Raw genomic sequence first — 24,403 nt, 5'->3', positions numbered from 1 at the left:
ACCCCTACAAATTAGATCCTAAGAAATCCATCCCCCACTTGCTCCTCCCCAACCTTTCCCCAATCCACAGAACATCTGTCTCGCTGCAGGCAGGGCCCGCAGGTCCCTCACCACCTGACTTACAAGTCCCTCGGCCCAGACCCCTGGGTTAGAGACTCACGCTCCAGCTGGCACCAGCGGCTGGAACTTCCACTGCTCCTCCTCACAGTCCAGGAAAAGCCGGTTCATAATCTTGTTCTTTTCCTCAGGGGGAATGAAGTTCTCGATGATTAGGTACCTGGGGGCAGGAAGGAAGCAGAAATGGGGAATTGGGGGAGTGAGAGACCACACGGTGCATGTGAAGCTTGAAGGATTGGAAGCGACAAGCCGAGAGGCAGAGGGACCAGGGGGAAAACTAAAAAGCTGGGGAGAAAGGATCCCTATAGAAATATGAGAGCTTGAAAATCACTGCTTCTCACGCAAAGATTGTAGCCTTGGGGCCTCTGGAGTTACTGTTGGCCCAGCATGTACTTTGGGGGGTTCATCAATACAGGCAGAGTAGGCAGAAGAAACTTCACCTCGGGGGCCCATCCCTCAATGCTCAGACGTGTTTTATTCTTTAGGGACCCACGGGTGCGCAGACAGTCAGAATGGGGCCTTCAGGAAGAAGAGGAGTCTGCAGGGAGAGGCCCTGAGGAACGAGGGCTGGGCATAGGGCCCAGAAGAGAGGGAGGAGGGCCCTACTTGAGCTTGAGTTCCCGGGTCTGCTCATTCTGCGCCTCCTCCAGGTCCTGCCGCACCCGGATGTACTCGTCGTGTTGGTCCTGGATCTCTGCCTTCACCGCCTGCAGCTTGGCGTAGAGCTGGGAGGGGACAGGTGCACCTCAGAGGCTGCCCACGGTGGCAATGAGGCCCGGTCCCCTGGCCTGGGCGCCAACGGCTGCAGGCTCAGGCCCACCAGCTCAGCCCAAGATGAGGCTGGGGACCCTTGTCTGGGCGCCCTTTTGCTGCCCAACCCACCACGAATTGGGCTGGGCTCTTTAAAGGGCTGCCCCACCCCCCTGCACTGAGGCCTGTGGCCATTACCTGCTCTTTCTCAGCTGCTATCAGCATCATGCAACGTTTAAACTGGAAGGGACCCGAGGGACCTTTTGGTCCAGTACCCTCTTTTTATAGATGAGGGAGCTGAGGCACAGATTTGCTCAAGGTTACCCAACTAGCCAACAGGAGAGCCAGAACCAGGGCCCAGGTTTCACTGCAGACCTGGGGCTCAGGGAGTGGGACGCCTAGGTGAGTTTGGGAGTGACTCATCCCACTCCTTCCTCTCCAGGGGCTTTCAAAAAAGAGGGTATGGAGGGCAGCGCTGGCCATCCTGTGCCACTCCTGATCCACTGAGCAGTGTGTCGTGGTAACCGCCGAATGGCTGGGCCTCTGCCTGGCCTACTCTAGGGCAGCCACATCAGCAGCCCTGAAGGCCCTCCAGGTCCCTCCCGGAGACCAAGCTGGACCTTGCTGCTTCCTGCCCTAGACCCTCATCTCATGTGCACATCTTCCCCTTGCCAGGGACTTTGTGGCGTCCTGGTGGCCAGATGTTCTCATCCCTTCATGTCCTTTTTTTTTTTTTTTGAGACACAGTCTTGCTCTGTTGCCCGGGCTAGAGTGCTGTGGCGTCAGCCTAGCTCACAGCAACCTCAAACTCCTGGGCTCAAGCGATCCTCCTGCCTCAGCCTCCCGAGTAGCTGGGACTACAGGCATGTACCACCATGCCCGGCTAATTTTTTCTACATATTTTTAGTTTTCCAGATAATTTCTTTCTATTTTTAGTAGAGTCGGGGTCTCACTCTTGCTCAGGCTGGTCTTGAACTCCTGACCGTGAGTGATCCTCCCGCCTAGGCCTCCCAGAGTGCTAGGATCACAGGTGTGAGCCACCATGCCCAGCCCCCTTCATGTCCTTGAGGGCCTTATGCTCCCTGCCTGAGCTTCCCAGGCTCGAGTCTCCTTCTCAGGCCTCTTTGTACTTCCCTGGCCCTGCTCCAGGCCCAGGCATCCAAACTGTGACTCACTGGTGACACTGTAAAGAGGGAAGTTGACAACTTCCCGTGAGGATGGCAACCCTGGATACTGGAAGTGGCGGAGTCCCCAGCCTATTGGCCCACCCTGGCCAGGAGAAAAGGCTCTATTCTACCCCCAACACCAAACTCCTCCCTCCCCTGCTCCCCACCCCAGAGCCCAGACCACGTAACTCAGGGGTTCAGCAGTTCAAGCAAAGTAGGGAGGGCAGAGGCTTCTGGGCCCTCAGCACACCTTGATCCCGTCTCACCTTCTTGAGTTTCTTGGTTTTGACCTCCACCTCCTGCTGCAGGGACGTGTAGGTGCCCCGGAGCTCCATGGTCTCCTCATCTCGGAGCATCATCTCCTGCTGCATTTCCCGCTCACGGCGTTTCTAGACCAAGGGTGGGCAGGGTGGCTCAGTGGAGTGGCACATACTTGGGAGGGCCAAGGGAGCACAGGGACCAGTTTGCTCTGCCTATCTTGGGATCTGGCTTCACTATGACCCACGTCCACTGCTCATACCCAGTCCTATGTGGAGTCTCTGGGAACCCCCCTCTGCTCTATGGCCATGACTTTGCCAGGCACTGCACCATGTGGATGGAGACCCCAGCTCTAATGGCTGGCACACCCCAGGGGCATTAGCCAAATATACAGATGCCCACCACACTGGCTTCCAAGCTGCCTCACCCTCAACCGTGCCACGGTTGATTGGTAAGACCAACAAATTGTGGTTCTTGATGATTTGGGAAATAGTCAGACAGTTGGTAAAGAACTCACACTCTTGTGGAAAGCCCAGAAAGTAGCACCCAGTGCCTTGTAGAGGCTAACGTCATGGAGAGCCATTGCTTCCTCTTGCCTGCCAGCTAGCAGTGCCCCTGCCAGATGGAAGACCCTGGGCTAGTAGACTCGTGGGCACCAGGGTGGCATGTCTTAGATTCTCAGCACTGCAATTCCAGGGCTCTCAAGTCCACAATGCCTAACTGCCCTACGCCCCCAAGACACGACCTAGAGGCCATGTACCCCAAAGGGACCTGAAGCCTGGCAGCCCCACCTGCTCAGCAATCTCCTGCCTCTTCAGTTCCAGCATCTTCTGCTGCTCGTTGGTATGATCCATGATGTTCCTACCCCCGATGAGCAGCTTGCTCTCCATGGCCTGGGGACACAGAGGGGTTAAGAGACAGGCTTTTCAAAGGGCCACAGCATCCCCAGCTGGAGAGATGTTGCTTCCCTGTTCTGTGGTCCTTCTAGGAGTGGACACAACATGTGTCCCCCATGGGGCCTTGTGGCCCTCAGTGAGAATGGAGTTTTCCCCTCCAGCCTCTTGGGCCCCAGCACAAGGCTTCCATTGTCAGCAGAACCATTAGGGAGGCAGAGAGGGAGCCCCTCAGGGAATATAGGGCACCTGATCTGTTTGCTTTGGATACACAGGGCAGGTCGGTTCACCAGGCCTGGAAGGAGGGTGGGGGTGGCAATCTAATCCTGGCAACCAGAACCCAGCTGGTGTTCAGGAGGCGAGAGAGAAGATACAGTCGCTGGGCAGCCCACCCCTTTAGCCAACTGCTTCTGCCTCAGGAATACAGCTCTCAACACAGTCTAATCTCCGGCTGACATGGACGGCAGAAGAAAAGTCACAGGGAGAAGACCCTGCAGCAGTTAAGGGGCAACAGGGGTCCCAGACACATGAGCTTTGGAGATAGCCGGAAAGACTTGGGTTCTACCCACTTTCCCTGAGGCTGTGGGTAATCCCTTCAGTTCTGACATCCATAGTAGTGGAACATCACAATGCTCTAAGATGGCTAGCAAACATTTGACGAGCGCTAACTATCGGTGAGGTGTTGAGCTAAACCTTTAGCAGCCATAATTTCCATCCTCCCTGAAGAGAGAGGTACTGGTCCTCTTCCCATTTCACAAAGAAACTGAGAATAATCAGCCTAAGGTCCTGCAGCTAGTAAGTATTAACAACAAAGAGGTGAGACTCGAACCCAGCGCCCCCGCCTCACTCTGTGAGCCTTGTGCTGTATCAGTGCTTGGCACATTCAGCCAGTGCTTCTTGAATCTGAAGCTGCAATGATATCGATTTTGTGTAAACTGTGTAAATTGTGACTACATAAAATGCATTTTCACTTTTGCCAATATGAAGGTGCTGTCCCAGGGCAGCCAGTTGTCCTCTGATTTCATCACAGGCCTCCCAGAGGGCTGGAATCACCTTGAGCCACCCTAAGAAATTGGCTGCTTCCCCACTGGAATTTTTCTCAGTGGAACCAGCTGACCTGCTTGAGGGCTCTCAAATCAGGGGGTGCTGTCAGACTGGGGGAGCAGGGCGCCACTTTTGAGGGCTACATCACCGGGGACAGAGCAGGACGGGGTTAACAGTTGCTTTGGGAAGGTCAGAAGTCAGGCTCTGTGAGTGTGCCTGAGGACACTGAGCAAAGCTGGGCCAGCTAGAGGCACGAGCCTCACACCGGCCTCACGCAGCCCTGGAGGTCAAGGAGAGAAGAAGGGGCCCTTGAGCCCTTGAGTGGCTGGCTGTCCTCGCTGCCACACCGCAGCCGCCTGTGCTCCTGGTTAGCAGTATCACCAGCTACCCTGTCACCATGTCACAGACCTAAACTCATCCTAGACTCCTTCTCACTCAAGGCCGGCGTCTGCAGTGAGTGAGCACCTCCTTAAACTGCACCCTCAGTGGCCCCACCCTCATCCCTGCTCCGCACCTCACCCACCACCCACATCTGGCCAGGGATTAAATGCCATCAAATCTGCTTCTTGGTGTGGCTCACACCATCCCCTCCTTTTTGTCCTCACTGACACCTGCTGACTTCATTGGGATTGATCCTCATGACTCACTGGGGCCAGTGCTATGGCCACCCTGCTGCCTCAGTTTCCCCTGCCATCCACCCTCCCCGTGACACCCAGGGGGATCCTCCAAAAACACAAGTCTAAACAGCTGCTCTTCTGCTTCAAACTACTTAGTGGGCCTCTGTTCCCGGCAGGATGAAACCCAAGTCCCTGGCAGTCACAGGCCCCTGGGGCCAGCCCAGCCTCCCAGTCTCCTCTCGCCGCTCACGCCCCACGTGCGCTCTGCACTCCAGCTCCCCCAAAAGAATCCCGGCTCCCTCAAAGTGCCGTGGCATTTCACAAGTCTGGGCTCTCCCTCCCACTCCACATCCACCTGGAAAACCGCAACCTATTCTGCAAGACACAGCTTGGGTGTCTTGGGAAATGTTCCCTGATCCACTCAAAATTGCTCTTTTGGGCATCCTCAATCACCAGGACATTTCCCACTATTTCCCCTAATAGAATCCTTGTTTACGTGCAGTCTCCCCTGTGAGCGCCTTCAGGGCAGGAATCACGGCTTACTCATATCTGAGGGTTCCTGGGGCTTAGCATAGTGCTTGGCATGTAGCAAGTGATGAGTTTGAAAAAACCGAATGCAATCCTTAGGGTAGTCCCAGGGCGGGTTGGGGTCCATCCTTTGGGCTCTCTTATCCAGAACAGGCCCAGACTCTTTATCTCAGCTTTTCCTCCTTCCACGGATCAACCCTCACTCACTGCCACAGGCTCTGAGCACCTGGGTAAACCTGGCAGGAGGGGCGGGGTGGGCAGGGAGAAAGGAGAGGAACCACACAGGGCCCGCCCTCCAGCCTGGTCTCCAAATCTGGGACACACTTGTCCACTTCAACCCCGAGTCCTTGCATTTTCCTCAGCATTTTAGGTGACTCTAGCATTCTTCACTCTTTGCCACCTAATAAAAGACACTAATTCTCTAACTTTGCTGCATATTGGAATCACTTGGGGAGCTTTTAAAAAATCCAGAGCTAGTGCATCAGAATCTGCACTGTACTGAGATCCCCGGGTGATCTGCACACACATTAATGTTTGAAAAGGACCGCTTTCAGGGGCAGACTATTAACATCAACATTTTTTCAGTGAAAGCTCAAAGACGTTAAGTAACCCAACCAAGGTCACATCAAGGCCATTAGATTTAAATGCAGAACCCAGGCCCAGGCAGGCCTGGCTCCAAAGCCCAGGCTCTCCCTACTGCAGTCATTTTGTGAGTGCTCTAGGAAGGAGAACCTGCTAAAGGAAAGTCAGCATGTTTCCAGCAAGAGAAAATCGTGTCTGATTAATCCCTGAGAGTTCTTTCAAACTGGGACAAAATAGGTTATTACAGCACATGGGGAAGCCGGTGACCAGAACTTTGGATGCTAAAACGCTGCTGGCAAGGTTGCACACCAGAGGTTATTCAAAGTTACTTGTGGGGTGGGAGGCGGGTCAGGAGAAAGGGTAAGTGGTTTTTCATAAGGGGAAGTGGATTAGGGAAAGGAAACAGAAATAAGCAGGCATTTCCCTAGATGGAAAAACGCTCAAGTGTTAAACTCCAGGACTAATCTCTGTTAGAAATTGTGCAAGAAAGAGGGCACTGGTGAAACACCCAACTTCACAGAGGCCCCCAATCCTTCCAGGTGGTAAGGGATAGGAGAATTTCTAGGCCATGTGAGCTGACAAAAAATGGCAGATGCGCATCAATTACAACTTTCCATTTTGGGGAAAAGTAATCCTAACTTTACTCATTAAATGATAGCTGTGGGCAATCAGTTATAAGCTGAAAAAAGGGGGGTAGGGGATGTAATTCTCTATTGTTCCCAGAAGACAGTGGCTTAATATGCTGCCACAGCTAAAAAACTCGTAGCATCTGGCCAGGCACCATCATGAAGGCTTTTTGGAAACAAAACAAAAACCATTATACCCTTGTCTGAAACCATGATGCAGCTGAACGTGGAGGACTGTGTGTAGCTCCCCTACTGCATCTCCAGGGACATAAAGGAGAGACAAGATCCAGGGAAGGGCAGCTAAAACCATCCCACGGCTATTATAAGAGACGTTAAAAAATAGGACTCTGGTCTGCAAAGACAAAGAAAGGTTAAGAGGATAAGCCTGGAAACTATACAATAAAAAAGGAGTATGAAAAGGAAAAATTCAGACTTTTCCTATCAATCCGAGTACATAAAGTAAGAGCTTACACCTTGAGTTTTGAAAGCAGCAGTTTTTAGAGTAAAAGTTTTATTGTTTATAAAAGGTAATACATTTATGAAATTTGTTACCTCTGTAGTGGGCACTGGATTAAATACTTAACGGTTTATTAAGGAATTCTGGGGACACATTTTTAATCTTTTATTGTCTTTCCTTTCAGGAAAACAAATGTACAAACATCAAAATAACCACAGTAATAAAACAAAATGAGAAACATCACATATTCCCTACCATGGCTAATCGCTTTCTTTCATTTCCCCTGTGTTTTTCCCCTAGAGTTTTATATATGCGCATTTTTTTTACCTCTAAAGATATGGTATAAATATAAGCTTATGTCCTGCTATTTTCACTTTCTCTAAGATTCAAGCATTTTTTTTTACTTCTATAATGTTTGTGATTATAATTTTATGATTGTATAATATTTAGAGTAGATAATCTATAATATATTTAACTTCCATTATAAGATAGGTTGTTTACAATGTTTACAATAAACACCCTTGGTACATACAATTCTTTGATTTTAGGTGACTTTCTTAGAAATTTCAGGAGTGGATAAAGGGTTATAAACATTGTGTATCTTGGAATATACTGTCAAGTTACCTTTCTAATGGTTTATATTACTTTAAACTACTGTCAGCAGCAAATAATGGAACCACTTTTATCACAGCATCATAGGCATGAAGTATTATCATTTTTTTTTTATTTTTTTACTTTTTAGAGACAAGGTCTTGTTCTGTCACCCAGGCTGGAGTGCAGTGGTGCAATCATAGTTCACTACAACCTCGGACTCCTGGGCACAAGGGATCTTCCCACCTTGGTCTCCTAAGTAGCTAGGACTACAGGTGCACGCCACCCACCCGGTTAATTTTTCTATTTTTTTGTAGAGACAGGATAAGGTTATGTTGCCCAGGCTGGTCTCGAACTCCTGACCTCAAGCAGTCCTCTCACCTTGGTCTCCCAAAATGCTGGGATTACAAGCATGAGCCACTGTGCCCCACCAATCGTTACTTTAAGAATTTGTTGTAATAATAGATGTAAAATTGAGCCTCCCTATTCATTTATTTTATAATCTCTATACATCATGGAGGCCTGATCTCTCCTTTCCCAACATACTCTTCTGTGTGCTTGTTTTTTTGTTGTTGTTGATTTTTAAGTGAGGAGATGGACCTCTAATTCAAAACAACTCTTTGTTTATTCAGCTTCCACCTCCCCGGCCACCCACACCTAGGCCCATGCTCTTCTCACTCAAAGGCTGTCACCTCACCCAGGTCTTCCATCCACCCGGACGCTGTCAGGCAGAATTTGAGCTGCCACCAGGTCTGATGCATCGACCAAGACTGCTGGATCCGCAGGCCCAGCCCTCCTCCACCCTTATCCCCATGTAGGATTCTCAGGGCCGGTTCCCGCACTGGTTCCGGCTAACCGGCTTCCCGGTGAGATCTCCTCCATGGACCTAGAACCTGCTTCAAGATCTCTCCTGCTGGCTGGGCCCGGGCTCCACGCAGAGAGTTCCTGGACGCTGACTAACTGCCCATTACCACCCCGTTTCGCGTGTCCAGTGCCCCCTCTTTCTCTGCCAGCCCCACCGGGACCCAGCACAGACGTGGTCTGAATAGCAACTGAATCTGCCCGTGGGTTACTCGCCAAGTCTTGCCCACTTGCCCGGACCGCGCGCTCAGCCAAGCCCGGCCGACGGAGCAGCGCTGTGCTGGCAGGGCGGCGGGCTCTGGCATGAAATCCGTGTGGGCTGAGTCCGCGCACAAGGTCTCTGCCCCCACCGCCTCCCCAGTCTCAACCCATGCTGCCTGCTTCGCCCCACACTCTCACATACGCCACGCACAAATTTCCTTTCTTGGCTTAGAAATAGTTTTTTTCCCTTTTCATTTTCCCCATTTCTCTGAGGATACCAGTGGCCATCTCCTCCTATCCCTCACAGATCTCTCTCCTTGACCATCACCTACGGAGGGGAGGGAGGGACACGGACGCCTGCAATCTCCAGCCCCAATCTGGGCTGGGGTGTGCGAAGCAGAGGGCCTGGGAATATGGAGTTCCTAGTCCCCAGGAAAGTTCCCTGGAGCTCTCAGCTGCTCCCGTCAATGCTCCCTTTGTGATCTCTCAGGCCAAGAATACAGGTGGGTGGGGCCCGCACACAGGACTGGGTTTAGCCCTGCTGGTTCTAAATGAGTCCAGTGTAACTAAAAGGCCAGCAGAGGCTGTGCGGGTGGAAAAGACAGGGCTGGGAGCTCCAGGGTACCATGGTCTGACTGTTGAGAGAGGGATACAAATGGCAGGGCAACCAAGGGGACCTCAGGGATCGTTGGCCCCAGCCCCTGTGCTTTGTAGATAGGAAACTGAGGCCTGGAGATGGAGGCCACTATGCCTGGAGCCTCCTAATTAAGAAATCTTGGCCAGGCACAGTGGGTCAGGCCTGTATTCCTAGCACTCTGCGAGGCCAAGGAGGGAGGCTCATTTGAGGTCAGGAGTTTGAGACCAGCCTGAACAAGTAGTAGAGAGACCCTGTCTCTACTAAAAAAGAAAACAGAAAAAATTAGCCGGCACACACCTGTAATCCCAGCTACTTGGGAGTCTGAGGCAGGAGGATCGCCTGAGCCCAGGAGTTTGAGGTTGCTGTGAGCTAGGCTGACGCCACAGCACTCTAGCCCAGGTGACAGAGTGAGACTCTGTCTCACAAAAAAAAAAAAAAAAAAGAAAGAAATCTTTACATCTATCTGCTCTTATATTGACTATGCATTTTCCAAATAATTTCCCAATTTGATTAGGGCCCTAATTCTAGGCATCATAGGCAGGTCATCTGCTGTGACAATTACCAGCTGGGATCACCACAGGGACCATGTCAGCTTGTAGACATAGCTTGGGCTACGCAGAGGCTCACCTTTTTCTATGCCAGGAGCAACTGGAGTGCAAAACCAGGAGCAGGACAAAGGAGAGGCCCGTACTCACTAAGTGCTGATGTGGGAGCCAGCAAGGGGACAGCCAGGCCCAGCCAGCCACTCTTCTGGGAAGATATCATCAAGTATGATTTTATAAGGACAAAGAAGCCAAACAGGCCCCTGTCACTGCCAGCTAATCTATGACAATCTGTAGGAGGCCAGAGTCTCAGATGCAAATTGCCCTGTGCCTTGGCTGGGCTAGGTCCTTTTCACATTAATCACCCTATTTAATCATCACAAGAACCTTCTGAGATAACACTTATGATCCCCATTGGACAGAAAGCTAAGGCTCAGACAGATGAAGTGACTTGCTCAAAGTATGGAGCCAGTAAATGTCACAGTGACATTTGAACGCCAGCCTCCTAACCCCAAGTCCAGTGTCCTTTTCTCAGTTCCACGGCTTTCTCCCGGGTTCAGGGAGGAAGGTGCCTTGGACAGAAGCAGCACTTGGTATCTGTACCTTTGCCAACTCAGGAAGCGTCAGGAAAGCTCAGAGCACCACCGCTTTCTCTTCTGGCTGAAATAGGCAGGGCTCTGCTACGGATGCTTCCGCCTGTGTGAAACTCTCACGGGGGCCTCTGAGACAAGTGGGTAGCCGTGTGCTGGTGGGGAGGGTGTCAGGGTCACTAGAGTCTCAGAGAGAGGCTAAAACCTGGAAGAAACCTGGTGGGAAGGTTCCATGTAGAATGATAGAAAGTGTGCTGGGCATGGGGGTCGGGGGGTCTCAACCTTGGTAAATACTCTGCCACCCTCTTTGCTATAAAATCTAGGGCATCAGCCCTCTGGACTTCAGTTTTCTCATCTGTAAAATGGGGAGAATACCTGCTACCTTGTAGGCTTTGGGTAAGAATGGTGAGTTGGATAACAGCTGTGACAGTGCTTAGTAAATGACAAAGGACAACCGAAAGTTAGCTGTTGGCCGGGCGTGGTGGCTCACGCCTGTAATCCTAGCACTCTGGGAGGCCGAGGTGGGCAGATCGTTTGAGCTCAGGAGTTCGAGACCAGCCTGAGCAAGAGCGAGACCCCATCTCTACTAAAAATAGAAAGAAATTATATGGACAGCTAAAAATATATATAGAAAAAATTAGCCGGGCATGGTGGTGCATGCCTGTAGTCCCAGCTACTCGGGAGGCTGAGACAGGAGGATCGCTTGAGCTCAGGAGTTTGAGGTTGCTGTGAGCTAGGCTGATGCCACGGCACTCACTGTAGCCTGGGCAACAGAGTGAGACTCTGTCTCAAAAAAAAAAAAAAAAAAAAAGAAAGTTAGCTGTTACTCATGTTTCCATACCTCGTTGGTATTTACCCGCCACTCATCACAAAAAGCAAAACAACTATCTCAACGGACGCTGCTCCCACCTCTTAGAAAGTGCAGCTACTCCAACCTTCACAGACCTAGTTTCCTCTTGTGGCTCCCTGATTGTAGGTCTTGAGGAGTCAGCAGTAAGGGAAGAAATGACAGAGACAATGGAGAAGGGATGAATAGTGCTATTTTCAGATGAATAGTGCTATTTTCAGTGATTCTCTGCCCTGGGGATGTAAATCGGGAGATTGAGTCTAAATTTCCTCCTTCCTCAAAATACACCACAAATGATTGATGTTTCAAGTGCTAGGAATATTCTTATGAAGAAGGACAGTTAGAGACCAGGGAAATATTGGCCAGGCAATGAGGGAAGCCAGACTCACTCCCAGCCTTGCACCGGACAGGGTAGGAACGTGCAGAAGCACTGCAGCTCACCTTGAAGAAAAGCAGGAAGAAAAGTAATCAGTCCTTCTACTCTAGTGAGAAAACCACGAGCACCTCAGGCGAATCCTCATCCTCATCTTTCTCCCCTATGTCCCTCGCTTATTTGTGGCTTTTCTAGAGGGTTTCTCTCCAGGACCGGGGACGCAAATCCAGATGACAAAAGGCTACAGAGTCAGAAGTGGATGAACCCAAGGATGTACATAGCGTAGCCTCAGTATTTTACAGATGAGGTACAGGGCCCAGAGGAGTTAGGTGGGTGGCCCTGGGTCACACAGCCTCCAGGTTCCCAGTCAAGGCTGGGTCATTTCTCTCTATCTGTCACTGGCCCTCATTCAGGTTGTCTCTAACCCTAGGCTCCTGACCCACTGCTTCCAGGGTGAATCAGTAAATGGTACAGAAAGCAAGGAATTATCTTGGGTTTTTTGTTTGTTTTCTTTTTTTCCCCGAGATAGAGAACAGTGACGTCATCATAGCTCACTGCAACCTCCAACTCCTAGGCTCAAGCCATCCTCCTGTCTCAGCCTTCCAAGTAACTGGGACTACAGGCATGTGCCACCATGCCTAGCTAATTTTTCTTTTTAGTAAAGACGGGTTTTGCTATGTTGCTCAGGCTGCTCTCGAACTTCTGGCCTCAAAAGCAATCCTCCTGCCTTGGCCTCTCAAAGTGCTAGGACTACAGGCATGAGCCACCACACCCAGCTGGAATCATCTATTGATCACTTCTTACAACTCCTGGGAGGGGAAGTGACTTGTCCAAGGTCACAAGATTACCAATAACTGGGTATAATTATTACTATCAACCCTGAATTTTCCTGAATTATTCATTACCTTTAAGCGAATCTTCCAACCAGGTGATAACACATATCTTTCAGATTTTTCCCTTATTTTTTTAACCATAGAACCCTGACAAAGGGCTTTTTTCCCTTAAAAAAATCAGACTAGTCTTTGTTTAATTAAAAAATATATGCTTATTGTAAAAAATGAATAAAAGTAAAAAAAGTATAAAGCAAAAAATAAAAATTCCCTTCCATATTAAAATTCCTAGTGATAACCATTATTAGTGAGTTCTTGAGATTCCTTCCAGAAATTTAAAGATGAAGCTAACTATACCTACTGATTTATGTTCTTGGCCATGGTTACTCAAAAAGATTTGTTGATTATATGAATGAATGGTGCTGGGCTGAGGTCAGAGGCTGGGGGTTTGCATGATATGGAAAGACGGAGATGAGTTAAGCATCTCAGGAGACAAGAAGTTCCCACTGGGGCCTGTTAGCCAGGGCTCTGGCATAAATCCTTCCTTTCTGAGCTGGCATTACAGTGCGGAGGTGACAATCGTGGGCTATGGAGTCAGGCGGACACAGGCTCATAATTCTGGCCCTACCAATTCCTGAACGTGTGACCTTGTCTTGTTCATTCCTTAATATGCCTCATTATCCTCATTTGTCACATATAGATTAAAATAGAACTACTTTATGGTGTTATCATGAGGATTAAATAAAACAATGCACATAAAGAACACATCAGAGCGCTTGGCATTAGCATGCACAGAGCATGGGAGCCACCATTATTACTGCTGTCATTGTTGTCATTTTCCCGCAGGCCCACCTGAAGAAAGGGGAAAGCCTGCAGGTCCATCAGCTAATGCTTTAGACACAGCCCCACCCAGGGCCTGGTACTCTTCCGTTGAATGCACCTGGGAGGAAAGCGAGACAACTAGAAAGTAACTCTTTAGTCTGAGCAGGAGTTAATGCCCAGGAATTTCTCACAATATTAAAAATTCGAGATAACACCACACTGCAAGTGTGGGTGCCCTACAAGCTCTGAGCACAGCCCCGCAGCTGCAAAGCTGGATCTGTGGGAAGGGGACTATTGACTTATCTACTCAGACATGCCACCTGGTTTGGCAGGTCCAGAAGAGGTGCCCCAGACTGGCCAGGCACAGTGGGCTGGCAGGGCACAGGCAGAAGAAAAGTGGTCCTCTCTGTCTGAATTCCAGGCCTCTCCTCCTAGTCTTCAGAGCACAATGAGAACATTATCAGAGCCACTTCATCCAATCTCGTGCTATCCAGGGGCTGGAAGTGACTAAGGGCAATATGACAATACGCGCTTCCAGCCAACACCCAGCATGAGAAACCCAACACCAGACCAAAAGGCCTGCTAAGTCTCAACACAACTTGAAGCCCAGACTCTCAGACAGAAACGCATTAGTCCTAGATACTTCCCACTGACCCAATCTTCATGTTACAAAATGCCCCCAGCACATGACAGTTTTGTTAACTGACTACACCCACAAGGGATGAGAAGGAATACAAGTCACTGCTCCCACCCATACCGAGGGGCCATGGACTATGACCTAGATGCCCAAACTAGATGCCTGGGGCATGGATCACTTGTTCTCTCAAGGTCTGATCATGGAGCACTCAGATGGGATGGGGAGGAGGGTGCACACAGCCCCCTGATCACCTAGCCCCATAAATCCGAATGTTCGGCATGGGGCTGGTGTCCTTGGGGACATACAGACGGAACCAGTCCAGCTTTGGGAATGCAGACACTCCCTAGGTCACTGGGGGGTCTCTGGAGACTGGGTACAGCCCTGTTTGAAGAGTAACATCAACATCAGGACAGTGGAATGATACTGAGTATTTAAAGAACCCTCCTCTATAGCACTTGTGCTCCCAGCTGGGGTTTCTTCTCCCCAGAAACCCTGCAGTCCACCCCTTTACCCATCCTCTCTCCTTCTTCCTCCCTGCCTCTCTCTCTTTCCCCCCTTCATTGTCCCACTCTATTTCTCTGCTGTCTTTCCCCCATATTCTCTCTCTTCCTCTATTCCTTTCTTCTCACTGCCTTTAACTCTTCTTTAACTGGCCATGATAGAGAACTGAAAAATATTTATTATTGGCTGAATTCATACCACATTAAATTTTAAGCCCTCTGATCTTAATTTTAAAAAAGATGAACTGAACATTTTATATTTTGCTATAAAAATGCTATTTTAAACTTTTAAGAGAAAGGATTTTTTTCTTAATTTTTAAAAAATTTTCCTTGGCCGGGCATGGTGGCTCACGCCTGTAATCCTAGCACTCTGGGAGGCCGAGCCGGGTGGATCGTTTGAGCTCAGGAGTTCGAGACCAGCCTGAGCAAGAGCGAGACCCCATCTCTACTAAAAATAGAAAGAAATTATATGGACAACTAAAAACATATATAGAAAAAAAAATTATCCAGGCATGGTGGCACATGCCTGTAGTCTCAGCTACTCGAGAGGCTGAGGCAGGAGGATGGCTTGAGCCCAGGAGTTTGAGGTTGCTGTGGGCTAGGCTGACGCCACAGCACTCCAGCCTGGGCAACAGAGTGAGACTCTGTCTCAAAAAATAAAATAAAATAAAATAAATTTTCCTTTTTTGTTTTTGTTGAGGCAGAGTCTCACTCTGCCACCCTGAGTAGAGTGCAGTGGCGTCACTGTAGCTCACAGCAACCTCCAACTCCTGGGCTCTAAGAGATTCTTCTGCCTCAGCCTCCAGGGTAGCTGGGACTACAGGCATGCACTGCAGCACCTGGCTGGGTTTTTTAAAATTTCTTTTTGGTAGAGACAGAGTCTCACTCTTGCTCAGGCTGGTCTCAAACTCCTGAGCTCAAGCGATCCTCCAGCCTTGGCCTCCTAGAGTGCTAGGATTACAGGCGTGAGCCACCGTGCCTGGCCGAGAAAGGAGTTTTAAAGACCATCTAGTTTAATGGCTTTTCTGACACATCGACCCCTTAGAGCACCGCTGACATACAGTCTCTCCTTGAACACTTCCAGGGATGGGAGCCTATTACTTTAGTGAGGCAACGCTGACATGTAAAAAGCTGTCATATTTAATGTATACAACTAGATGAGTTTGGGGACAAGTATACACCCATGAAACTGTCACCACCAAGGCCACCCATTACTTCTTGCAGCAGCCCAATTCTAACTGTTAAAAAGATCTTTATATCCAGCTTAACCTGCTTCTGTAATTCCCACTCCCTGGTCACCAGGGACAATCCAGGACACAAAACCGGTGCAACTAGCACAAGGGCAGGGAAGCACGTGCTGGGTTCAAAGGATGGAGCAACCAGCTGGCTGCGGGTTCTCCTATTGGAGTGACTTGCTAAGGCAGGCAAGACGGAAGAGATACATTACAGCCACACTCTGACGGGCCCTGAGTGCCAGGCTGACACGTGACGTGTATGACATATCAGGGAGGTGGCCAAGTGAAAACATGGCAGTTGGAGATAACAGTAACAATAACTATTTACTGAACACTTATGTGCAGGGACTGCCCGACTATCTTGTTTAAGCACTAGAACGTAGGTGCTGTTACCATCCCACTTTATAGCTGAGGAAACTGGCACACAGAGGTCTCAGACCTAGCAAGTCTGAGACCCGCCTGACTCTGGTGCCGTGGCCTGCACACAGCCCTATATAACAGGGGCGGCAGAGAAACCAGGACAGGAGACCTGGACCTGGGAGTCGCTCACACAGAAGGAAAGGGGGCCGAGAACAGAGGGCTGTGGGTCTCATCCCAGCCCTCTCCTAAAGATGAGCCCCAGTCTCCATTTCTAGTGTCGGGCTTGATTCTAAACTCCGTCAGCCCGTCTCCAGCTGCCCACTGGACTCTGTCACCTCAAATGCAACACGTCTACAATATCCCCTATCATTTTTCACACTGCTCCAGCAACTAGTTCCCAATCTGATATTGCTAATTATTTAAGCAGAAAAGAGCATCAAATTTTGTGCCAAACCAACCTGAGTTTAAATAGTTCTACCATATATACACCATGTAGCCTCGGGAGAGCTACTTCACCTCAGTGGATCTTGGTGTGCTCATCTATAAAATAGGAACAATAACCTTTCTTGGAGGGTGCTTGTGTGGATTGAATGAGATAATCTGTATATAGCATAGCACTTGGTACAAAGCTAGGGTTCAGTAAACATTATTACTGACTCTGTTAGGGGTGGCAGGAGGCTGGCGGAGGTTTGAGAGGCTCTAGGCGGGCAGCCTGGGTTCTCACAGCCTGGCCCTTGCAGCCACACCCTCAAACAAAGGATCCCACGGCACCTGTTGAGCACACTGTGCCTGCAGTGTCCACCGCTAGTCTCCAAGCCATTGACCGCATTGCAGGAAGAGATAGTGGCTTTGCTATAGCAGGTCGAGATAGAGAAAAGCCTGTACTCAGACCATGAACTTCGTGCTCTGGATGAAAGTGGCTTGCAAGAAAGAAGGCTGACTTCTGTGATGAAGAAGAAGATGAACAGGATATATTGCTGGTGCAAGATTGGGAAGATATTTGGGAGCAGACATTTCTACAGCTCAACCCTGGAGCTCACATAACAGAAGCTGATAAAAAGAATGACCGAACTTCACTGCACAGGAAGCTAGACAGGAACCTTACCCCATTGATCAGAGAGAAGCTTGGAGACCAGGATGTTTGGATGCTGCCCCAGGCAGAGTGGCAGCCTGGGGAGACCCTTCGAGGAATAGCTGAGCAAACCCTGGCCACACATGGAAGCCAAGTTCCTAGGAAATGCACCCTGTTGGCACTACAAGTTCAAGTTCCCCCAGGCAATGCAGACAGAGAGTAACCTTAGGGCCAAAGTATTCTTCTTTAAAGTAGCACTACTAACTGGCAACTGTTCCCAGGCTGGGAAAAAGGGCCATCACGTGCGGATCAGTAAGGAGGAGCTGGGAGACTATTTGAAACCAAAAATATCTTGCCCAGGTTAGGAGATTTCTTTGGGACCTTTGATGGAGTGAGGTGCCTGTAGACAATGCTTAGAAAAGTCTGGGATTAGGGCCTCCAGAACATGTGTGATTGCCCCACATTTGCAGGTAGTATCTAACAGCAAAGTAAATTCTGAGAAATAAACAAGCCTTTTATTGTGTTAGTCTCAAAAAAGGAAATCATTAGCATTGCTATTACTGTTGTTTCTCAGGCTTGACACTCTCTGTCTTGCATTTATAGTTAATCCCACGCTGAGAGGGGGCAGGAAGAGGAACTCACAAAGGGGACAGTAAGAAATCAATGCTCCGCAGTGACCTCAACCCTCTGGCTTTGGGGCTGCTTCTGCAGGGTCTCTTTCCTGCACTCACCACAGAGAGGGTGGGCTCTAGCCAAGACCCCAGCTCTTCTCCCTCCAGGCCTTTTCATTGGGGATCACATCCCATGGTGTCATTTCCACCTGTCTTCAATTCGAGCCTGCATTTTGTGTCTTCCGAAGACTTTGCCTCCCGCAAATGCTCTCCTCTCCCTCTCAGTAGCTAGAATCACAGCTTAAGAAATCATCTAGTGCAATCCCTCAAAAAAATTAATTTCAAAATTAAAGCAGTCATTTAAAAAAAATTCATGGCATGATTACATTTGAGTAAAGTGGGCCTTTTCCCAACCAATGTACACACAATCACCAGTCCTCATCACACAATGTGCGTTGTGCGCAAACGTTTGAGTTTTCACTGTGCATTGTGGGTCTGTGATGTTACCCATTCCTCCCACCTAACAGGCCTAGTACACTATCAAGCCCCTCTGCACCCCCCCCACCACACGCACCCTCGCTCCCCCAGACACCACCTAAGTATGGATCACTAGTGTTAATGATAACCAGGGCACTCACTGATCACAATCACGAACCCTCACACATTCGCACACCCTGACATCCCCTAAGGCCCACAGTAAGGACGAAAGGAGAGATGAAAGGAGATTCCAAGGAGACAGGCATGGTGTTTGTACACAGCAAGGGGAGAACAAAGAGAACCCAGAGCCTAGGAGGTGGCAGGCAGGGAGGGCAGGCGAGACAGACATAAGATGAGTCAGAGAGAGTGAATGAGGGCACTGGGTCGTGTCAATTACCACTTAGTTGCCCCCAGAGGGTGGCATGCATTGGAAGAAGAGAAAGGAGGGGGAGCAGGAAGTGGCGTTGATGCCATAGCTCAGAAAGTGGGGACAGGAGTGAGGTGAGTCGCAGATGGGGAGCAAAAGCTGGGCTAATTTCTAGGAGAGACCCAAGCTCCTGCCTTCTGAGATCACCTAGATCTTTCCTGCCCGGCTCAGCTCCTGGCAGCCACAGGGTCCTGGCCAGGCAGCTGGGATGGCAGGGTAAAGAGGGAACAAAGCTAACAACAAAGCTGTCAGTCCTGGAGATCACCAGACCCCAGCCTGGCAGACAGGAGCCACCCTGTGGCTGCTAATGTCCTCCATTTATTTGGTGCTTTCAACTTGTTTCCAATGCCCTCGTGCTGATGGTCTCGTTCAATCTTCAGCACAACCCTGGGACACAGGCAGGACTGGGATTGTTCTCTCTCACAAGCTTCTCCTCTTTCTATCCTCTGGGTCTCTTGAGAGCCCTCAAATTGTTTCCACCATCCCAGAAACATCCAACGCTGAACCAGGTGGTGCCTTGTGGGTTGTGGGAAGGTTGGGTCCTCTCTCGAGGCTCCCTTCTGGGCTGGCTGGCCGCTGACTGTCTTGGGCGGGGTGTGACAGGATGTCACAGGATACAGAATCATTCCCCTCCTGGAATTTCCCAGGCGCCCCTCCCCCACTGCTTATATTTGAAAGCTTGGCACATAGTGACCGTGTCACCCACTCCCCAGGGAGCTATGTCAGGCTTCTCCTCCTCATTAGGCAAATGGCAACCCAAGGCCTAGAGGGGCAAAGGCCTTTGCCCTGAGTCACACAGTGAACACACACGGAGGAATCTGTGATGACTTGGAAAGAGCACAGGTCTGGGGGCATCGGAAGACCTGGGTTGTAGTCCTGGCTCTGCTACTTATCCTATAAGTAAGATAAAACAGTCACTCCACCTCTCCAGCCCTGGTTTTCATAACTGTCAAATGGAAATAATAATACCCATCTCTTGGGGTTGTTGGGAGGACTAATGAGATTAAGATGTCAAAGTGTTCTATAAAAATGAATTACTCTGATTACCAAGTAGCACAGTTAACATCAGGACTGATGCAATAGAAAGAGGCTGGGCCGTGTATAAAAATCTGGTCTCTCCTCAACTCACCTTGCGGCCCTGGGCAAGTTGGGGCCACAGTTTTCCAAGGCCCCTGCCAGCTCTAAGACTGGGGTTTTGCCTGGGCTACACCCCTGGTGCAAGAATTCTGGCGTTGGCCACTCTGATCTCTTGATTGTCCTATTATCTGTGCCCCACATTACCTTCGATCCCAGAATCTTACTGAGAGGAGCCAGTCAGTTCCCAATACTGAAAACCCTTGTACCCATTTCCTCAAGCAGCTGAAGTGTGCTTGTGCACGCTCTTCCCTTCCCAGCCTTCCAGCCTCCCAGCTTTAAGGGAGAGGCAGGGCTAGGTAGTGAAATAAATGACAGATTGACCAGGTAAGATTTCCCAGTGGAAAACACCAGACTGCCTGGATTCCCTCCCTCTCTGGGAGGGCGAGTCCAACTGCCCTACCCTTGACACCCTGCTTCTCCCAGGGTGGCCCTAATGGTGCCAGGCCCCTGATCCTTTCCTTGAGGGAGCAGCTCAGCAGAACCCTTGCTGGGCTCATATAAGTGGATTAAATATTTAGTAAGTAAGGCCAGAGCGCCTGGTGCAGCAGCATATTCCCAAAACACAGACAATGGCATACAGCTCATCTGTCACAATTCTGGTGGCCGTAGGCTGGGCTTCCCGGCTCTGAAGCCCACACTCCTGAGAAGGAATAAGAAATGATAATGTTTTGCTCTCCCAGCAAGCCCATGGTTTCCTGTGTCCTTCTTTCAAGCTCCAGTGTTGAAGGCTCCAGGGACCTGGAAATGCCTGGAACATTGAGTTGTGGCATCTGCAGCACTGAACGTTAATAGGTCTGTGACTGGCCAGGCGGGGGCCTCTGTAGTTTACCCCCATTTAGGGCCTGGAGGGGAAGAGAAGAGCTCAGGCAGGATGCTGAGGTCCTGACACCTCTCAGGGCAATGGAGAACTGGATATTACTGGGATGAGGCCTGGGTGTGGGAGCCAGTTGGTTCTATTCTCAGCTTAATACAGGTCATGGAATTGTCAGACTGGTAGAGCCTCACAGATCACCCAGGTCAACACTCTATTTTACAAAAAGGTAAGCTGAGGCCTGAGAAAAGGGGAAAGCAACTCACTCAAGGTCACTCAGTAAGCTATGGACTAGCCAGCCCTAGACCCGAGATCTCTGGTATAGAGCCTGGTGCCTTTTCCACCCCAGCTCCTGCGTGACCCCCGAATCTCCTTCCTGAAGATGGCAGGCAGTGGGCCCTGCACTATGCGGGCCCAGGGGACCGTTTTCACAGGAAGCAGCATCCATTCATGGTCCCACCTTGTCACCTAAGAACTGAAAGAGGATGAGGTCTGAGGGCTTCAGTTCAGCGCTGCCACTCTGTAGGATGGAACCTTGGTCATGTCACTTCTCTGAGCCTTAGCTCCTCACCTGTAAAATGGGCATTTAAGAACCACTACCCTGGCTGGCTACTGTAAAGGTCAAGTGAGATCACGTATGTGGGGCATTGTGTAAACTGAAGTGCTCTCCAGATATTATTAAACAACGTGACCTTTGAAGATGCTGCAGAGGGAGGAAGTCTCCAGGGGGAGGAGGCCGTGCAGATGCAAGAGCCCACACTCCAGAAAGGCTGACATCCTGCCGGCCAATCCCATGGACCTGACCGATCCTGGGGCCACCAGCAGGGACTGACAGCAGCAGGTCAGACCACCCCAAGCTCATTGGCTTGAGAGAATGCCTGCCCACTTTGCTTCATGTGTGCGTGTGTGCACACGTACATGTGTGCATGTGCGTGTGCCTGGCAATCCTACATCACAGCAATTTGCCTGGCTGCTCCAGGGGCACATCTGGCAGGAGGGCAGTGTGCAGTGCTGAAGGAGGACACCCCACTTCAGGCCAGGTCACAGACCCTCCAAAAAGAGCCCCCCAGCCCGGATCCCTGCGGGAACCTCTCAAGTGCCCTGGCTGCTCTGGGGCCTTACCTTGTACTTGGCCGCAAGCAGCTCTGTGGCCTGCTGCTCCCGCCGCAGGTCCTCCAGCATCTTCTCCTTCTCTTCCAGCAGCTTCTGCTTCTCCTCGCTCACCAGGCTGCGGTCGTCCTGGATGGCCGCCTTCTCCTCCTCCAGCCGCTCCTTCTGTTCCTGCAGGTAATTCTCCATGTTCTTATCCAAGGCTGACTCCAGGATGGGCTGGGGTGGGTGGTGGTTGTTGTTGTTGTCATCCTCCTCTTCAGCCACCCAGGCCTCAATCACGGGCCCCTCGGGGTACCCTGGCGGGGCTGACACGGCCTTCTTCCTGCGGCTGCTCTTCCTCCGGGGCCGTTTCCCCAGCATCCCCTTTTTCTCCAGCTGGGCCTTCAGGCGGGCGATCTCCTCTTGGAATTCCCGCAGCAGCGTGTCCTTGGGGTCCTCATTCACCCGGGGCTTGTTCTTGATATTCTTGGCTCGGTTGGCAAAGCGCAGGGTGGAGAGGCTCTCATCGTAGCTGTGAGAAGCTGGCCCCAGTGTGGCCACCATGATGGTCTTGGCATTCCCCCCCAGAGAGTCCTGGAGCAGCCGGGTCAGCTTGGAGTCCCGGTAGGGGATGTGGGTGCTCCTGTTGCCCGCCAGAGCAGCAATCACATTGCCCAGGGCCGACAGTGAGAGGTTGATTTTGGAGGCTTCCTTAGGCCTCTCTCCGCCACTGCTGCCACCACCACCACCACTGCCACCACCCGTGGATTGTGTGGCAGTCCCTCCAGCTGTGTTGGGGCCTGCCTTGTTCTGCCTTTCACTGCCGGCCAGGTCCACTAGGTTGAGCTTGCCCACACGGATGTGTTCCTGGCCATCAGAGCCACGCTCACTGCACTCCACGGTGATGACAAAGATGGCATGGGAGCGGGAGCTGAGCTCGTTCATGTGGGTGCTGCCCACTGCCCGGGTCTGGTTCCCCAGGTTCATCACATGCTCGATCTCCTTGACATTCTTGGTGACGAAGGAGGAGAGGTCCTTAATGTAGACACCTGTCTCGGGGTTCTCCTTCAGCTCTAGCCTCTTGCCTGGCTCCTTGGAGAGCAGGTCTCGAATCTCTTCCTGGTAGATCTCCAAGTAGGAGGCCCGGACCAGGTACTGCTGGTTCTGGGAGCGGGAGATGTGGGTGAAGATGTGCTCAAAGGCGTTGGGGATGACGCCGCGCAGCTCAGGCTCCACCCAGGTCCCCTGCATGGTATAGGTCTTGCCAGTGCCCGTTTGGCCATAGGCGAACACTGTGCCATTGAAGCCCTGAAGCACCGAGTCTATCAGGGGCCTCACGGTTTCATCATACAGGTCTGCCTGCTTGGAGCTGGCATCATACACGGCGTCAAAGGTGAAGGTCTTGGGCAGTTCCCCCGGGGCTGCGCGGGGGTTCCGCAGGGTCACCTGGCCCAGTTTCACGTCCATGGTCAGGATCTGCTCATGACCAGCAGCCTCCTCTTTCCTGTTGAGGGGGCGGCACCGGGCCACCACCTTTAGGGCCTCGCTGGCCTTGGTCTTACTGGCCATCTTGCTGCGCTGCCCTTGCTGCCCCCGACCCCCTCCGCAGCCGGGGCGGTCCTGCTCTCCTGCTCCCTAGGTGGGGATCAGCGGACCGGCCCAGCCCCCAGGCGCCGCTCTTCAATCCGCATGCAGCCTCCTAGGGTGGGGATGCTGGGAGGTGGCCCCGCCGCTGCTGCAGTCCGGGCCTCCACCGCTGTCCGGTCCTCGCTGCACCAGCTGGGGAGGTAGGATTAGGCAGAATCCCCCGGCAGTCGCGGGAGCAGCGCCTGCCGACTGGCAGTGCCCGGAGCCCGCCCCATGCTGGGGCAGAGGGAGCGCTGCCGTAAACAGCTCCGGCAACAATGAGATAAAGGAAGAGGAAAATGGGATGGGGGTGGGCGGCGGAGCTGTCTTCTCCTCCTCCTCCTCCTCCTTCCTCTAGGGATCCATAGCGGGGCTGCCGGTCCTGGGCGGCCGGGGGTCCCGACCCTCCCGAGGGCAGAGGCTCACCTGGAGTCCTCCCCCCCAGCTGGGGGATCATTCATTGCAGCCAGCGCGGCTGCTGCTGCCTCTGCCTCCGCCTTCCTCGCCGCCACCACCGGAGAATGAGAGAGAAAAACAGAAGGGGATGGGGCGGAGCAGCGGCGGCGAGAGTGATGTTGCCGCCGCGCTGCGGCCCCAGCTAAGCCTCCCGGCTGGGGTGGGGCAAGGGGCGGGGCCGCGGGGCGGGAGACGCGAGCCGGGCGCGGCCCGCGCGCGGGGGACAGGGGTGCATCGCCCGCCCGCGCCCCGCCGACCGCTGTGGATGACACGCTCCGGTGCCGACCCGGGTCCCGCGCCCACCGGCCGGGTGCAGCGCAGCCACCGCCCGCCGTCACCCCACCGGGCCCGAGCATGCTGGGAGTTGTAGTCCTGCCTTTGTTAACTGGGTTCTGGCAGGTTGCTGATGCCTCCTCCAGCCCTCCGGTCCGGGAGGCCCCTCCCTCGCCGGCGTGCAGCCCCTCAAGTGACTGCTGAGGTTGCACCACCCGCGCTTGTTCCCTCCACAGCCACCATCCTCGGTCTCCCCCCTGCCCCTGCCTTTCTGCCTGCAGATGGGTGCACGTCACCCCTCCCCTTCAGGGTGTCGCCAGGCCTCCGGGGAGCCTAATTCCCAAACGTTTCTTTCCT

At 51.7% G+C, this 24,403-nt stretch overlaps 1 protein-coding gene and 1 pseudogene across 1 annotated transcript in view; one reads left to right on the top strand and one right to left on the bottom strand.

Moving 5' to 3' along the window:
• Positions 1 to 23,853, bottom strand: part of KIF3C (kinesin family member 3C) — a 37,926-nt gene extending 14,073 nt beyond the window's left edge. Inside the window, exons 1-5 of the mRNA XM_069494540.1 lie at positions 21,722 to 23,853; positions 3,083 to 3,184; positions 2,300 to 2,422; positions 724 to 842; positions 161 to 277 (exon numbers count right to left, since the gene is read on the bottom strand). Coding sequence (XP_069350641.1) covers positions 161 to 277; positions 724 to 842; positions 2,300 to 2,422; positions 3,083 to 3,184; positions 21,722 to 23,260 — 2,000 coding nt within the window. The 5' untranslated portion in view covers positions 23,261 to 23,853. The remainder of the gene's footprint in view (positions 1 to 160; positions 278 to 723; positions 843 to 2,299; positions 2,423 to 3,082; positions 3,185 to 21,721) is intronic.
• On the top strand, positions 16,726 to 17,523 carry LOC138399415 (large ribosomal subunit protein mL46 pseudogene; annotated as a pseudogene).
• Positions 23,854 to 24,403: the final 550 nt, after the last annotated feature.

Source organism: Eulemur rufifrons, chromosome 19 (assembly GCF_041146395.1).
Source record: "Eulemur rufifrons isolate Redbay chromosome 19, OSU_ERuf_1, whole genome shotgun sequence".
Classification (NCBI taxonomy): domain Eukaryota; kingdom Metazoa; phylum Chordata; class Mammalia; order Primates; family Lemuridae; genus Eulemur; species Eulemur rufifrons.
The sequence above is the reverse complement of the archived record's forward strand: the minus strand, read 5'-3'. Positions and strand labels throughout refer to the sequence as shown.